Below are 18,395 nucleotides of genomic sequence, written 5' to 3'. Positions count from 1 at the left end.
GCATGCAATACGTCAATTTTGGTTGTTTGGGGTGTAAACTGTAAAGTCCATTGTAGTTTGAGGGTGCAAAGTGTATTATTCCCATGAAATTATTACTTTATGGCGAGGTAAGGCCATCTTACGCAATTTTTGTGCAATTGAAGCAGCCTCAGCAACACGGCTGTCATCAGAAAAAAGAGGAGAAAGTTCCATTAGGTCTCCTGGGCTGCCATTAAACTCCATCAAGTACTGTAGAGAGTTAAATTAATAACAAGGAGTTAGTGCATCTATTGTTTGACTAGCATTTATGAGCTCTATTGACAATACCTTTATGACAAGAAAATACCTTTATGAGCTCTATTGTTTGACTAGCATTTTCTCGCTGAGCATCTGCACTCTGACAAGAAAATTCCATACAAATGAAAACATACAATAGCAAAGTTGCAATGTACAAAATTGTATTTGCTAGGAATATCATAAGCACATGAGAAGGAAGTATGGGAAAAACTTACCTGCAAATGGTCTCCAATCTTTGCAGCAGTCTGTCCAACGCTTGAAATACGCGAATCCAACCTTGCAAAGCTCTCAAACAAGCCATCTACACCTTTTTCTAGCTGCAAAAAAGAAAAAAGATACATATCACTATTGTATGCAACTCAACTTCCAGATTCTAATTCATTCAATGTATACAATTCAAAATAAAATGCCCTTCAGTTAGCTAACCTGACCAAGTGTCTTGCAGTGCTTAGAATCTTGGACAGAAATCTCCTTCTTGAGATTGTAGAGTCTTCCATCGATCTTCAACCAGGAGAAAGAGAAAAGGCAAATTGAAAACCTTAGGGGAGCAATATCTTTATAGAATACATGTTCCATAACCTACAGTTCTAAAAACAGACCTGCTTTCGAAGATCAATCAGCTCCTTATAAGAATCCTTGAACAGAGCCAAGAGCTTATCGACCTCTGGAAATAAAGGGGCATTCGACTTTGAAGCATCACCACGCAAATGTCCATTCGGCAAAGCATCATTTCCGCTGATGCTGCTGCTATGCCCGTCAGGTGAATCATTTTCTTCATCTTGGAATGATGGAAGAAGCTCATTCACCAAGTCTCCAAACAAAGCATCAAAGGAAAAATTCCCCTACCAATTCAAAACATGTATAATATATATATATATATAAGTTCGTTTTGTCTGAGTAAATGATCAAATTAACACCCCAAACCAAAATGTAATACGAACAAGACCTAGCTGAAATTGGAGACATAGAAAACAATACCACAAATATGTAGGGCATAATTGATGCGTTTTGAGACTTACCTTAAAGTCATCAGAGTCAAGAATGAGTGGCATAGAGTTAACAATTCTATCGTTCTTGATTCCATCTTTACTTTCTTTCATCTAGAACAAGTAAAATACCCACACCAAATTTGTAAAAATATGTTTAAGAATCACAATTTGGAGCTCATGGATAATGCAATTAAAACGAGGTCGAGCAAGAAAAATCAAATAAATACATATAAACGTTGTAATTTTGGTCCGATCTCGTTAAGGGTGGAAACGGAAATGGTACCTCTGGTCGAACCGAATGAGCGAGAAAGGCACTGGCAAATATGGCGGCTGAGAGTGTGATTCTTCCTTCTGTGCTTGTGCTTGCCTTACGTTAAGATCGATTGGTAGAGAGATGGAGAGAGAGAGAGAGAGAGAGAGAGGGAACAGACTGTTCATGGACGAACGGAAATAGAATAGGTGCAGTGACTATTTTATCCCTCTTATGGTAAAAGTATTGTTACGACAGGAAGGGTACAATTGGTATCAAGGATCAAGCCGGACTTCTGTTTTGTTATCTTCTTCCCATCAGTTTCTGTTCTGTTTGTTTGTGTATCGAAGGCAGCTGAAGAGACCGCCCAGGAAGCATCTCTCCTCATTCTTAAAATCTCTGTTTTAAAGCTCCAGAAGAATCTCGCCTTCGAAAATGGCGGATTGTATTCGTAAAGAAACAAGAAAACTCCATCTTCAGCCACCCAGCTGTTGCCTCAGCAATGAATGCTTGGATCATCAGAAACGCAAGGCATTTTTGCAGAAGAACTTCACCTTTATGTTTACCGATGACAATGCCAAACACCGATAACATTTTTCTTTTTTCACAGCTGAATTAGCATCCTAATAATTCACTTTGGCTAGTATTTTTTTAATCATATTTTATTTAATAAAATAACTTTCATATTGACTTTGCATCAATTTAGCCCATAAGTTATATTATCCGTAATTTATATATATTAATGAGCTTAGTATATAAAATATATAAATCACACATTTTTATAAATAGGACGTTTTATTTAATAAAAATATAATACATCAATTATGATGATTTATCTTAATTATGTAGTGAGTTTTATTCAGCATATTGATATGAGAAATGATAACCTTATAACTATTTTACAACTTTATGTGAAATGGAAGGTAGTTTTGTAATATTTTATTTTTAATGGAGTGACATGATTTTATTGTTTGTTTAAAAATGAGATGTAAAATAAGTAAAAGAGTTGTAGGTATATATTGATATATTTAGTGTATACCATGGTGATTTTATTATTCTAAAGAATATTATTGATTAAATAATAATATTTCTGATATTAATAGTATTTTATTCTTAATCTTGATAAGGTCATGAATTCCAATGCGACTTATATATTACTTTGATATATTCAATAGGATAATGTTGTTTGAATTGGTAGATGATTGATGGTTGACCAATTTTTGTTTTTTGTTTTTTTTTTCTTAGTAATTAAGTAAGTGAATATTATTGAGTTTATGTATTTTTGTAAAAAAAAAATAATAATAAATTAAAGATGTTAAAAAAATAAATACAATAAAAGCAAAAAATAAAAAAATTATGAAATGTACTTATCGGTAGGGGCATCGGTCCAGTAGCATCATCTTATTCAATATGATGAGATCTAAGCAATATTTTAAATCTCATTCCGGTGGAACTTTACCCTTCATTGAGCGATTAAAGACGTGACACGGCGTGGGTCCTCTCCTCTCCGAAGGGTGAGGTTTAGTCTCTTAGACATCAGTTTGAAGAGTGTTTCTTGAAGATGGCAGAAGAGATTACGAGACTGTGGGAAGGTTTGTCACTTACAGAAGAGTAAAGCAAAGAAATTGCTTTACTAGAAGACGATGTTCTGGTTTCCAATTCCAAAGGCAAGACTTGTTTATTAGTTTTGAACATCAATGACAAAGCAGTCAATAGAGAAGCTTTCAGATCAACAATGTTTAAAGTGTGGGTAACGTTTAAAGAAATGGGTGAGAATAGATTTCTGTTGGAATTCCAACATATAGAGGATAAGTAGAACGTGTTAAATGGAAGACCGTGGAGCTTTGATAGACATTTGATAAGCTTCCAAGAATTAGAAGAGAATATGCCAATTAACGAGATTCAATTCTCATATAAACCTTTTTGGGTCTAGGTATACAATCTTCCTTTAGCAAGAATGACAAAAGATTTTGGTACAATAATAGGTGCAGCCATTGGAAGAGTACTTGAGGTGGATGTGGATCAGGAGGGCTTTGGATGGGGTCAATTTCTCATAACAAAAGTCGATATTGATAGAACAAAGCCATTAGTGTGAGGCAAATTTTTTAACATTGGTGGAAAACAATCATGGTTAGCCTTCAAATATGAGAGATTACCACTTTTTTTTTTTTTTTTTTTTAGGTGTGGAATTCTAAAACATAAAGACAAAAGAATGCCAGTATTCTAAGATTGGCAAGTCTTCTCAGAATGCCACTAAAGATCAATATGGTTCATGGCTTTGTGCAAGTTCAATTATTTCTTTTGCAATGGTAGTAAAAAAGTATGGGAAAAGATAATATGCCGCCCCATTTGAACCGCTCCATTTGACTGCTTGCATAATTTTTTTTTTTTACTTAGTGATTAAGGAAATAATTTTAAGTGTATTGGTGTATTTTTTTTATTTCTTAAAAATATTTAAATGTATTAAAAAATGTGAAAAAAAAACGAAAAAAAAAACGTTGGGCGGTACACCCAACAGTAAAGGTGGGGCGGCATAGTAACCCCACTAAAAAAGTATGGAGGCAGATCAGAAGTATTCAAACAAACACCTCGCTGGCAAGGACGATCCAATAAGGATGATGGAAGCATAGATGAAGTTGCAAAGAGAAGCCACATAGAGGAAAAACACGGAGCAATTTGTTGAAGATATGGAAGGACTACTGCAGAATCAGTTACAAGAATGTCGAGAAAAAAATTAATTTTGAAAAAGAGAAGGAAGATTACAGTATCAACTTGGAAAGGATAAGGATAGTCAATCTTCTCAGGATGTGGATGATCAAGAGAATGCAGAATTTTTGAATTTAAAGAATAACATTAATCAAATGGACTTTGAAGTATGGTAACAAAATACAGTATCTATAATCAGTGATTACTCCACTAGTAAAGTCTCTATTAACACCTCAGAAGATCTCTCTAATAATCAGGTGCTTTCTTTTTCTAAGTCTTCAAAACTGTCGACTTGGAACAGAAGAGCAAGAAGACAATATTCTGAAAAAAAAAAAATAAAGATTTTATTAATCTGAACAAAGATAATAGTAATGGAAGTTAAAAAAGAAAAAGAAAAAAGAATCCAGCCCGAGCTAGGTTCTTGAAATTAAGACTTAGTTTTACTTGGACCTACGTGAGTGAAGACTCAAAGGCCTTGGAATTAGAATATGGGTGTTCATCCGGGTTCCAACCCGGATCGGGACCCGGGTTTCAAACTCGGGATGGAACCCGGGCCGGAACCCGGATGGATCCGGGTTTTTTAAAACCAGAAATCCGGGTTCCAGGTTGTACCCGGATTTTTATTATTATTATTATTATTTTTTATTTTTTATTTTATGTACAAGCCTTTATTTTATTAAATTTTTTTCCTAAGAAGTCAAGTTCATGAAAGCCTTTATTTTATTTCTAAAAGCCTTTATTTTATTTGTGTTCTAAAAATACTAAATGCATGTAAAAAAAAAAAAAAACAAATCCAATATTCATCTATGCATGCATCACAATACAATCCACTACATATTACACTAGTGGTATTTATAAATTACATTACCAAACACAAAATTACAAGAAATGAGTTACAAAATCAGCAGCACAGTCTTCCCATCAGTGAATTAATCTCACACCAAAAATCTCTTTCTCTGCAAGATAGATACATGTAAAAGAAAATTGTGACAATGCTAAGCATAGATTCCAGTAGAAAATTGAACTGAGATACAGTATCTTTGAAGATCTGTTTAGTGATGGACTAAAAAAAAGATGTTGATCACTGAGTTCCATTTTTAAATCAATAATGGGAAGTTGTAACCCTTGTAAAGACTTTTTAGACAGGAAAAGTCTACATTTTTTTCTCTCAGTACTGCAAACAATGGTCCAGAAGCTTGTAAGTTGCAACCTCATTCTGTATAGTGTCTTTATGAATGACTCTTTTAAGCTGTTTTGAAATGCATAATTATTTTTATGCTCTCTCTGTCTCTCTGTACACAGGTCAATCTGTTTATATAGCTGGTACGCTATGTAAAGTTTAATTACTGGGTGATATATTTGGTGTATGATGTGGAGGATTTGTTCCCAAACCTTGGAAGATTTGGCCCTAAAAACTAGAAAAGTTACTCGATAGAGGCTTTTCGTCATCGAGTAGCCAACACAACTTAAGACATGAGGTCTTGTTTCAGTTGGATAAACTATAGATGCCTTTTGAGTTTATATTCATGCTGACTTCAAATCTAAAAGCTGAATTGTTGTCATTCTGTTTGGCTCTCAAGAAAACAACCCATACCAAGACACATACGCACACACAAAAGAGAGAGAGTTCCATACCAAAACGTGCTAGACCAGGGAAAGGGTCTACGAGTAACTTAAGATCTGGGTAGATCATTAGTGAAAAACGACCCATGTTAAAGAAAAAAAAGGAGATCTAAGAAAACATTAATCTATCACTTTCAACCCAAAGTCTAAAACCCATCACAACCGAATAATCATGTTTATAATATATACGGAGTAGCTACTTCTTATCTATTAAATTCAACTTCAAAATTTTCACCGACAACAACAAATCTTCTAAAAACAAAGCTAAAGAGAAAGCATTAAATCTCACAAGACCTTCGTTAAAATCAACAAAACAAACTCAAAATCAACAAACAGAGAACAAAACATATAGAGAGAATAAAACATACCCACAGATGAAGACGACGGCATGAGGATCTAACCCATAAAAATACTCCTCAAACTTTCAAACATTCTCATCAAAACAAACTCAAAATCAACAAAGAGAGAACAAAAACGTAAACCCTCAAAAACTTAAAAAAAAAAAAAACCCCATGTTTAACAAAAGAGAGCAGATCTAGAAAAATAACGGCATATACTCTATACCCACATAAGATTTGTCCAAATGCATTGCTCATAGATCAAGAGAGAGAGAGAGAGAGAGAGAGAGAGTTACTGAAGCGAGAGAGAGAAGAGAGACTTACCGATCGGAAGTCTAGCCAGCGGCAACGGAGAGAGAGAGAGAGAGACGGCGGTAAAACTTGAGGGAGAAGGCTAGGGTTTCAAACTTTCATGGCTCGAGGGGGAGAGAGACAGAGTAGAGAAGTGAGGATAACATTCAGCCAACGGGGGCTTAGTTAGGCTTAGTTTTTTTTTTTTTTTTTTGTTATTAAAACCAGGCACCGAGGTTAAAATCCGGTACCCGGATGTAATACCATAACCGGCCCGGGTTGGGCCGGTTAGGAGTGATGCGGGTTCCAGACCAGGCCGGATAAAAATCCGGCCCAGATGAACAGTCTTAAATTAGAATATGGTAAGGTAAGGCTAAATTTTGCCCTTGATACTTAGTAAAGTAGCCTCCCAAACCCAAGAAGAAGCCTTGGGCCATGTAATTTTCAGCCACTTAAGGATGATGGGATATTACACCCAAACTAGTACGCGGTATTATAGTATAGTTTAGGGTGTTGATCCACAGGGAGTCGAAAGAAAGACAACAAGACGCAAGCTTAAAAGAAAAGATCAAATAATAATATGAAAAGAATCTGCAAAATTTTGTCTAAAGCACGTAATTAAAATGTGATTAGGGCACGGATAAAAAGGCAAGTAAAGGTTTGGGCTTCTATCAACCAGATCCAATACTACGAATTTTTCAATCCAAACGATATACAAAATTAAGAATTATATCACCAAATTCCTAATTGGAAGATATGACATTATATTCATCTACTTTCTCAAATTTAATTATATAATCTATTCTCCCTTTACAAACTATGGTTTTCATATATAAAAATGAATATCAGATCTAAAGACGACCCTATGCTCATAAACAATAGTGCAACAGAGGATCACATAAATGGTATGAAAAGCTTGTTTAAGTCAATCATATATTCATAATCCTATAGCTCAACAAAACCAAACCATAGCAACATTTAATATAATTGTCTCAAACTTATAATATCCAAACCAAATGGAGAATTGAATCTTATAATCTTAAACAATAAAGCTTAACACACTCCTCAACTTGCTTATTGCTAGTCCCTAGCAATTTTCATACCAAAACAACGAAGGAGACCAAAGAAAATCACACACAAAGGCCACCAAGTCACACTTTCTATATTCACATATCAAAGCAATTTTAGGAATTTAATAATCCTATCACAAGCAATCCACCTATAGCAATCCACAGAGTGTGTGTGTGTGTGTTCCAAACTATATCCATCTAACCAGAAGTCCTAACACATGCAACATTAAGAACATCTCAAATGAAATGTTCAACTCCATAACTCACGGGTATAAAAGTGTTTCGTGTGAGGATTCTCTCTATGGAGTTGACAATGGGTGTACACACACTCTCATAGGGAATTAGGCAATTATGTACAAGCAACAAGCAAACATTGATCTTATGATAGGAACACTAACAAATGAGACTTCCACCACTCTTTCCAAAAGCTTATTTAGGATCAGAATGATCAACACAAAAGGTTGTAACGTGGCTATATATATAAAAAAAAAAAAAAAAGATGAAATGGTTCAAAAACTTCCAAGTACATACAAGGGAAATCTTATTAAATATCTCAATAGACCCCACTTTTCACTTGATGTACTCTCCAACTTTTCAGATCATCAAATAATAATATTTTTCCTTCTTCTTCCTCTTCTTTTTTTTATTTCTTTATTCATAATAATTTGATGAGCAAACACATGACACTTTGGTATTCTTGCATTTCTACCCAACCTTGACTTTTTTTTAAATTGAAAAACTCAACACAAAAGAAAGAAAATGCAAATTCCACACCTTATATACACTTGGAAGTAAAAAGGGTAGAAAAATCAGTGTATAGGCTATACTCCAATGTGGAGAGGCATGAATGATGTGGGCATATGAAAAGAAAAAGCTACATGTATTTATTGGCTCAAAGTTGGCTACTAGGAATCTATGATAGAAATGGTTAGCTTGAAAGGCTCAAACGTTGATCCTAAGTTGACCTTGGTCATATCCCAAGTATATCTACCATCTTACCACAAATCATGTAATGATATTTTCAAAAGAAGTGCCCAATTCAATAGATCAATGAATGCTTATCATAATTTACTGCATTTGTAGGTTCTTAATCCTCTTCAAGACTCACATGAATACTTGAGTAAAAGAGTTTTCTAGATACATGTGTCAAACCACCATCTTACCACAAAACTTGGATGAGTGAATTAGGGGTTCTGTGATTGCTTCAGCAAAAAAAAAAATGATTATAGTGGGTTTGGTGAATTCACGAAGATGGTTATGAATGAAAATGAGTACACATGTGAAAATGATGCACGTGTGATGCAAATTAAAAAAATTTTGACACATGAAAATATGCCACAGAGTTTCAACAAGCATTTTAAATACTGAATTTGTACCACCACCCCCCAACTTAAATGAAACATTGTCCTCAATGTTTAAGAATCAAAGTTGAATGAGAAGTAACTAAAAAGGGTAGAATACACTTGATGAGTGACATGAGTAGCTCACTAAACACCAAAGATGGTAATCTAAAATGATAAAATGAAACTAGACTGCAAACAAAAACAAAGAAAACAACAGGAAACAAAAAGAAAAAGAAAGAAAATAAGAGAAAGCAAAAATAAAACAAAATAAACAAAACAAATAAAGAAAAACATATTTGCATGGTGTGGCCAAGGTTGATAGACCGGATCCATAAGTGGAATGTCTTCCACTTCTGGAACTTGCTTATCAATTAATACTTTAAGGCGTTGACAATTTATTTTAAAAATTCGACCATTCTTAGGATCCTCTATTGCTACCGCTCTATTTGCAAAAACATTCTTCACTACAAAAGGGCCGATTCACCTAGACCGAAGTTTTCCTAGGTGCTTATGGAGTCTAGAATCATATAAGAACACTCGATCATTAGGCTTAAATGTTTTTCTCAAAATATTTTTATCATGAAACGCTTTCATTTTAGCCTTATAGATTCTAGAGTTCTCATAAATATCATTTCTCAACTCCTCTAACTCAGTCAACTGAAATTTTCTAAACTTACCTGCTTCTCCCATGTCAAAACTGAAATGCTTGATGGCCCAATAAATTCGATGCTCGAGCTCCACAGGTAAGTGGCAAGCCTTTCCAAAAATAAGCCTATATGGTGACATGCCTAAGGGAGTTTTGAAAGCTGTACGGTAGGCCCAATGCGCATCAACTAGTCTCAAATACCAATCTTTGCGATCCGGGTTGACCGGTTTTTCTAAAATTTGCTTAATTTCCCTATTTACAAGTTCTACCTGTCCACTTGTCTGGGAGCGGTAGGCAGTAGAGATCTTATGTACCACCCCATATTTTTTCATCAAAACCTCAAAAGAACGGTTGCAAAAATGTGTGCCCCGGTCACTAATGATAGCACGTGGTGTACCAAATCGAAATAACACATTATCTTTGAGAAATTTAATTACCGTCCTATTATCATTGCTCCTGCAAACTGCTGTCTCTACCCATTTTGATACATAATCTACTAACACAATAATATATTGATATCCAAAAGAAGGAGAAATGGTCCCATAAAATCAATGCCCGAACAATAAAAAAAAATTCAATCACTAAAATTGGGTTTAAGGGTATCATATTACGACGGGACATAACTCCTAACTTTTGATACTATTCATATGAACGACAATATATGTTTGCATCCTTAAATAAAGTGGGCCAATAAAATCCACACTACAGAATTTTTGTAGCAGTTTTCTTCATTGAAAAGTGGCCTCCACAAGCTTGGGAGTGACAAAATTCCAAGACGCCTGCAATCTCCTCACCAGGGATGCAACGCCTTCAAATTTGGTCAGGGTAGTATTTGAAAAGAAAAGGGTCAGCCCAATAGAAATTACGTACCTCAGTCATGAACTTCCTCTTGTCCCGAGCGCTCCAATCCCCCTTTATCTAGCCTGCAGCCAAATAATTTACAATATGAGCAAACCATGATAGATAAGTAATAGAAAGTAAATGCTTATCAGGAAAATCATTCCTGATTGACAGGTGGTCAAAGGTGTCCTCAAATGTGAGCTTCGAGAGATGGTCAACCACTACGTTCTCCATTCATTTCTTATCTTTGATAGCGATGTCAAATTCCTGCAAAAATAAAATCCACCGTATTAGTCACGCCTTAACATTCTTCTTTGTAAGAAGGTACTTAATAGCTGCATGATCTGTGAAAATAATAATAAGAGAAGTAATCAAGTAAGCACGCCACTTATCCAAAGCAAACACTACAACTAGCAACTCTTTTCAGTGGTGGAATAATTCATCTGAGCACTATTTAGAGTTCTACTAGCATAGTAAATAACAAAAGGCTTCCCATCCCTTCGCTGTCTAAGAACAACACCTATACCAAAGTCACTAGCATCACACATGATCTCAAAAGGTAAAGTCCAATCTGATGGCTACATGATAGCGATGTCAAATTCCTGCAAAAGTAAAATCCACCGTATTAGTCACGCCTTAACATTCTTCTTTGTAAGAAGGTACTTAATAGCTGCATGATCTGTGAAAATAATAATAAGAGAAGTAATCAAGTAAGCACGCCACTTATCCAAAGTAAACACTACAGCTAGCAACTCTTTTCAGTGGTGGAATAATTCATCTGAGCACTATTTAGAGTTCTACTAACATAGTAAATGACAAAAGGCTTCCCATCCCTTCGTTGTCCAAGAACAACACCTATAGCAAAGTCACTAGCATCACACATGATCTCAAAAGGTAAAGTCCGATCTGGTGGCTACATTATAGGTGCTGAGGTAAGATTGTTAATTAGCGTTTTAAAGGCCTCTTGACAAACTTGTGTCCACTGAAATGGGACATCTTTAGTTAGGAGATCACATAGTGGTCTAGGTATGGTGAAAAAATTCTGTATGAACCTCCTATAAAAGCCTGCATGACCAAGAAAGGATCTCACATTCTTTACTGTCCTAGGTGTAGACAACTTAGAGATTAATTCAATTTTAGATTGATCAACTTCTATCCTTTAGAAGAAATAATATGTCCTAAGACAATACCTGAAGGTACCATAAAGTGGCATTTCTCCCAATTCAAAGCCAATTTCTTCTCCTCACAATGAGTCAACACTCTCTCGAAATTCAATAAGCATGCATCAAAAGAATATAAAAAAAAAGTTAAGTCATCCATAAAAACTTCCATGCAATTTTCAACCATGTCACTAAAAATGCTCATCATGCAACGTTGAAAAGTAGCAAGTGCATTACACAATCCAAATGGCATTCTACGAAAAGCGTAAGTACTAAAAGGACAAGTGAAAGTGGTTTTATCCTGGTCTTCTAATGCAATTTCAAGTTGATAATAACCAGAATAACCGTCCAAGAAACAATAGAAAGGATGACCAGTCACACGCTCAAGGATTTGATCGATAAAAAGGAGAGGAAAATTGTCTTTTCGGGTGGCAACATTCAATTTGCTGTAATCAATGCACATCCTCCACCCAGTTACAAGTTTTATAGGGACTAACTCTCCCAGGTCATTGTTCACCACAGTAAGACTTTACTTTTTAGGAACAACCTGTGTAGGACTTACCCATTTACTATTAGCAATAGGATATATCATTCTTGCATCTAATAGTTTCAACACTTCATTTTTCATCACTTCTTTCATAGTGGGATTAAGCCTATGCTGGGGTCTCTACGATGGCTAGTTCCTTAATCCAAATTAATTTTATGAGAATAGACCAGGGGACTAACACCTTTTATATCAACAATGCTCCAACCTAAGGCTGACTTATGCTCACTTAAGGTCCGAATTAATTTCTCACCTTGAGACTCAGACAATTCAATTGAGATAATAACAACAAAAGTATCACCTAGTCTAACGAAAGCATGCTTTAAATCATTAGGCAGAGGTTTCAATTCAACTTTGGGTGCTTCTACAGTTCAAGGAATTTGTTTTTCACATTTCTCAGGCAACTCCTCAGACTTTGGTTGCCATGCCCGAGTGCCATAATCTTGAGTTTTATAAAAAATAGCACAAATATCAACTATATCAGATGGATCACTGATAAAATCAAACTCAAAATTAACAAGAAAATACTCAAGGGGATCAAAATCATAAGCTGTAGAAACTCCCCTATCCATGAATGAGTCAATCATGTATGTCTAGTGGCTCTCGTCATCATTTTCTGACTGTTTTGCAATATGGAAGATATTTAACTCGAGAGTCATGTTTCCAAAAGACAGCTTTATGAGCCCATTCCTGTAATTAATTAGAGCATTAACAGTGGCAAGGAAAGACCTACCTAAAATCAAAGAAATTTTAGAAGTAGTATCAACAACAAAGCCAGTGTCTAGGATTAGGAAATCAATATGATAATAAAATTTGTCAATTTGAATTAGAACATCTTCTACAACATTTGACTGAACGGTCAGCTAATTGCAATACCACAGTGGTTGGTTTGATTTCTCCCAACCCCAACTGCAAATAAATAGAATATGGCATTAGATTCACGCTAGTTCCTAAATCTAGCAAAGCTTGCCAAAACTCATGATTTTCAATGTTGTGCATGCAATGGTTGAACAATCAGGATCCTTGTACTTGGGAGGAATCCACTGCTCAATTAGAGCACTAACTTACTCTATTAGGAATGTTGTCTTCTTCACATTGTGCTTCCTCTTAACTGTGCACAAATCTTTTAAAACTTTTGTATAAGTAGGAACTTGTTTACCTGCCTTAGATTCTCTAGGATTTCATTGTTAGGATCCATAATTTGCTTGCTTGATTTTAAAGCTTGAGGGAATGGTACCTTAAAAGGACTCTTTGTCACCTCGGGTCCCTTGGGCAGCTCGGCATCACTACTATCTTAATCCTTTTCCACATTCTCTGATTTGTTTGTTGTTGAGATGTGTAATGACTTACCACTTCGTGTCACAATGGCATTCACATCCTTCAAGTTCTCTTGTTCCATGTGTTGACCATGGGATGTAGACTGAGCTTGAGATGGAAACTTACCTCGCTCATTCACACTCAAGGAGCTCATCAATTTGGACACTTGGCTCTTTATCTCCTTGTTTTCTTCAACAACCTGCATAATCAAAGATTCAAACTTTTGGTTAGTTTTACCCTGTGCCTTAATAAAAGCATGCAAAGTGTCTTCTAAAGGACTCCTAGAAGATGATGGTGCATGATATGGTGTAGGATATGATCTAGAGGGTTGTGCAGGCGGCTAGTTTTCAAGCTTCCAGCTAAAATTGGGGTGATTGTGCCACCCCGGATTATAGGTATCAGAGTAAGGTGTAAAAGGCTTTTTGCACATACCTAAGGCATGACATTGTTCCTTATACATCCCTCTTATCTCAGCAAGTGTGGGACACTCTTGGACGAGGTGATCTAGCCCGCCACACATAAAACATAGTCCAAAAGACTCTACATGATTAGCCACATGTGTTGGCTTTAAGTCCTTAGTCTTTAACACATCTAGCTCGCTAGTGAGCATCTCAACCTTAACCTCTATGCTTTCCTCTTCCCTGAGATAGTAAATTCCACCACCATTTGGGTTTTCTGCAGGTCGTGACCTATTTGTGCTATCAGTAACACTGGTCCAGTCCAAGTGTGAGCTTTTTCAGCAAGCTCATTGAGGTATTCTATGGACTCATCAGGATCTTTTTGTAAGAACTCATCATTACACATCATTTCCACAAATTGGCGCTCTTTAGGGTAAGTCCCTCATAAAAATAGCTTACTAAGCACCAATTCTCATACCCATGATGATGACACATACTCAACAATTCATTAAATCTCTCTTAAGACTGATACAAAGTCTCATTGTCCTTTTGTGCAAAGGTGGAGTTTTGCCTTTTTAAGGCATTGTCTTATGTTGGAGAAATTATTTATTAAAGAAGACCTGAGTCATCTTATTCCATGGCCCAATAGATCGTGGTCTTAGTGAGTATAATCAACTCTTAGCTTTATCCTTCAAAGAGAAATGAAAGAACTTAAGTCTGACAACATCATCAGTTGCGTTTTGACTATGAAAAGTCGCAACTACTTACTTAAACTCCCTAATGTGCACATATGGATTTTCATTTTTCAAGCTATGAAAAGTATGGAGTAACTGTATCATCTCTGTTTTAAAATCCATTTGGTGAGTATTAGCTAGAAACATGATGCATGATGGTGTGGTTGTGCGTGTAAGGTGGAGGTAGTCCTGAAGAGTTATAGTGGGTTTATCTTCGTGTTCACTCATTTCTTTGGGACTAGATGGATTGTCAAATAAAGGATTTAAAAAATTTGATTTTGACTCTAGCATAGGCCCACAAGCAAATCTACCCAAGGTGTCTCTATATCTATGCATGCAAGGTAATGAAATACTATAAAAAAAAAAAAAAACTATAAAAAGAAAGAAGAAAAAGAAAAATAATGTAGCAAGCAAAAAGAATGAACGAAGTACCGCCTTTACAAACTGCTAAAAAGAAAAACTATCTAGTAATTCTCCTACTGTCTCCCCAGCAACGACGCCAAAATCTGGTTACGCCCAAATTAGTACGCGGTGTTATAGTATAGTTCAGGGTGTTGATCCACAGGGAGTCAGAAAAAAGACAACAAGACGCAAGCTTAAAAGAAAATATCAAATTATAATATGACAAGAATATGAAATTCTACTTAAATCACGTAATTAAAATGAGATCAGGGCACAGGTAAGAAGGCAAGTAAAGCTTTGGGCTTCTATCAACCGGATCCAATATTATTACTTTTTCAATCCAAACGATATACACAATTAAGAATTTGGTGTTAAGAATTATAGCACCAAATTCCTAATTAGAAGATATGACATTATATTCATCTACTTTCTCAAATTTAATTTTAGAATGTATTCTACCTTTACAAACTAAGGTTTTCATATATAAAAATGAATATCAGATCTAAAGACGACCCTATGTTCATAAACAATAGTACAACAGAAGATCACATCAATGGTATGAAAAGGTTGTTTAAGTCACGATCATATATTTATAATCCTATAGCTCAACAAAATCAAACCATAGCAAGAGTTAATATAATTGTCTCAAACTTATAATATCCAAAACAAATGGAGAATTGAATCCTAGAATTTTAAGCAATAAAACTTAACATATGAATTGAAATAAAGTCAAAGTATTTTCACCAATCAATTTCCACCCTAAGCTTTACCCAAGATTTATTTCTCTATAGAGGAATTAAATAATAAAAATGAAAATTTTCTCTTCTCTAGAAATGTGCCAACTCCTCCCCAAAAAACTCTCAATTTCGTACTAATGAAATGCTTATATAGGGTAGGAAAGAAACACTAATGTCTTTCATATTCCCGCATACAAAATCGCCTAAATTTTAGGACTCATCTTGTCAGCCACGTACGTGCTTCAATGTTTCAAATTTAGAAATCCTCATTAGATATAACTTTGTAGCTCTTTAAGATAGCTTTTCAACGCATCAAGAATCACATCAATCCAATAGTTGAGTGAAAAGTTATGATCAAAATATTAAAGTATGTACAGGCTATCTTCTAGCGAATTTCAGACTGACTTTTTCTCTTGATCTGAATTACTCTCAAACCCCATTATTATTCTTATTTGAAGAGTCCTACACTTGTTGAAAGTTCTTAGGTTGTTACAACATCTTGCCCACTTGAAAGTCCATTAAATTTGACTAGGTTTGGACTTGCTCTTTTATAGACTTTGAAATTAGACATAAAAATCTGCTCAGGAGTATCCCAAAATAAATAGAAACTCAATTCAAGAATACACATTAATTCCTATGATTTCTATTTATATTTTAGCATATTAGTCCAATAATAAGGTATTTAGAGTGCACTTTCATACACTCATCAAGCGGTGAGAAAAAGCTCATTAGTGTTATGGGAATAAGAAGGAGGTGCCACTTGGAGTTTAGTAAGAAGAAAAACCTTTGAATTTCATAAGCACAAGTATGAGATACCTAGGAAATGGGAGTTTTAGTTTTGTCAAGGGACTTGCCACTTGGCAAACATGCAACCAAGCTTATAGAAGAAGTCACAAGAAGGAAGAGGTAAAGCTTTAGGGTGAATTCGGTTTACTAGAATGCACACCAACCCCATGGAAGCCAACTTCCATGTTGCCACTTGTCATACATGCATAGGTTCATGGGATTTCTAGAGGAATCTAATGATGGAAGAAGAAGAGATGGAGTTTGGTTTTTGCTAAGGCACATGCCACCCACATTGCCATTTGGCAGCCATGCAGTCTAATCTCTATAGGTTCATTATATATAGATCAAAAATGGAAGAAGGGAAGCTTAGGGTTTCAACCACATCAAGGGAGGCGCCATTTGTCCTCCATGTAGATGAGTCTCTTAAGTTTCCAAAAAAACAATGATGAAAGGAAGAGGAAGAGGTCTTCGGCTAGGGCAAAAAGAAGGGGCCACTTGGTGCCTGGGCAAAAAGGTTTTCTTGAGGCTTTTCATTTTCCAGACATAAGTGATGATAGGAGAGAGAATATGTGGGAGCGAAAGGGTATAAATAGGGGCATTTATGGTCATCGCCCATACACTTGCTAGAGGGAGATCAAAGGTCATTTTGGCTTTTTAAATTTCCTTCTCTCTTTTTGCTCTCTTTCTCGCCCACTCTAGGAAGAACCAAACATCATTTTATCCCCATCCAAACACTCATTTTGTGCAAACATAGAAGGGAAATCCAATAATACTTTGTTGGATAGGATTAGCACGGTAAGAACCTTCAAGCCATAACCTCATTTTCTTCTCATACACACACATGCGCACTTGCTAGGGAGTTTGTTGGAGATTTCGGTTTAAGGGAGCTAATGGTTGTGTTGTAGCCTTGTTGTAAGCCTCATGGGAATGGAGTGATTGGTTCGACCATGAGAAGGCAGCCATGATTAAATCTTATTAAGTATGGTTTCTCTAGGGTTTTCTATCTTAAGAGCCTGGATCTTTGATGGTAAAATGGAAAAGAAGAGACCATTGTAGAGATAAGGCATATTCGACCATCACTAGGGTTTCATGTGGGGTTTTACTTAGTCACCATTTGAAAAAGCCCAATCTTGAGTTCCATGCACTTTCGGCCATTAGGGTTTGTGGAGTGAAACCAACACTTGTCATACACACACTCACTTGGTCACGAGAGGATAGAAAGAAAGGATGTTACTCGGCCCTAGAGTTTCTTAAGCCATGTGTTTATGTGATTTGAAAATCACAAAAGAGGGTTCATGACCAATTAGGTTAGGAAGCCTAAACCCTGGTACACAACACACATGTTTGGTTTTGGTGTTTTGCTTTCCAAAGCCTAATAGTTATGATATACACTTTCCGCTTGCTTGAACATTGGAAAAAAATACTTTTTGGAGCTTTGTAAGTTAGCTTCTAACTTACTCTTGGATAATATATTTATATTTTTTTTTGTAAACTTTGCATTTGGTTACTTGTTTTAGTGAATGAAATCCTATTTTTGTTACATGCCATGAACGGTTTATACCTTGTATGTTCATATGATACTTGTTGGAATTTTCGTTTGAAATTACATGTTTGGAGCTTTCTTTGAAAAAGGATACATATGCTATATTGAAGTCTTCATGTGTTTTGTTCATGTTACATATCTGAATGTTCAAATTATTTTAAATCATTCATGTGATGCATTCTTTGCATATTGAGCATAAGTACATGCAATGGTTACATGAAAAATTGCATGGTTTCATCACAAGCACATGTCACATGTTTTCGGGTTGTGCAAAAAGATTTTTTTCATGACCCCAAATGCTAGGAAGGGGAATATCCTAATAGAACTCCTTTGTCCACTCTGGAGTGCCTAAATTGGAGTGGTAATTTCTAGGTTAATAAAGTACAGTCAATGGACTTCAAC

At 35.6% G+C, this 18,395-nt stretch overlaps 1 protein-coding gene across 2 annotated transcripts in view; it reads right to left on the bottom strand.

Annotated features, from left to right (window-relative positions):
- Positions 1-1,891, bottom strand: part of LOC121234345 (exocyst complex component SEC10b-like) — a 41,582-nt gene extending 39,691 nt beyond the window's left edge. Inside the window, exons 1-7 of one of the 2 annotated variants that reach the window (XM_041130259.1) lie at positions 1,549-1,891; positions 1,296-1,376; positions 876-1,118; positions 703-777; positions 492-593; positions 326-376; positions 123-228 (exon numbers count right to left, since the gene is read on the bottom strand). In XM_041130259.1, the coding sequence (XP_040986193.1) occupies positions 123-228; positions 326-376; positions 492-593; positions 703-777; positions 876-1,118; positions 1,296-1,376 (658 nt within the window). In that variant the 5' untranslated portion in view covers positions 1,549-1,891. The remainder of the gene's footprint in view (positions 1-122; positions 229-325; positions 377-491; positions 594-702; positions 778-875; positions 1,119-1,295; positions 1,377-1,548) is intronic. The other variant, XM_041130258.1, reaches the window with a different exon arrangement.
- Positions 1,892-18,395: the final 16,504 nt, after the last annotated feature.

The sequence above is a fragment of the Juglans microcarpa x Juglans regia genome, chromosome 6D (assembly GCF_004785595.1).
Source record: "Juglans microcarpa x Juglans regia isolate MS1-56 chromosome 6D, Jm3101_v1.0, whole genome shotgun sequence".
Lineage (NCBI taxonomy): Eukaryota > Viridiplantae > Streptophyta > Magnoliopsida > Fagales > Juglandaceae > Juglans > Juglans microcarpa x Juglans regia.
This window is presented reverse-complemented; position numbering and strand designations above follow the sequence as displayed.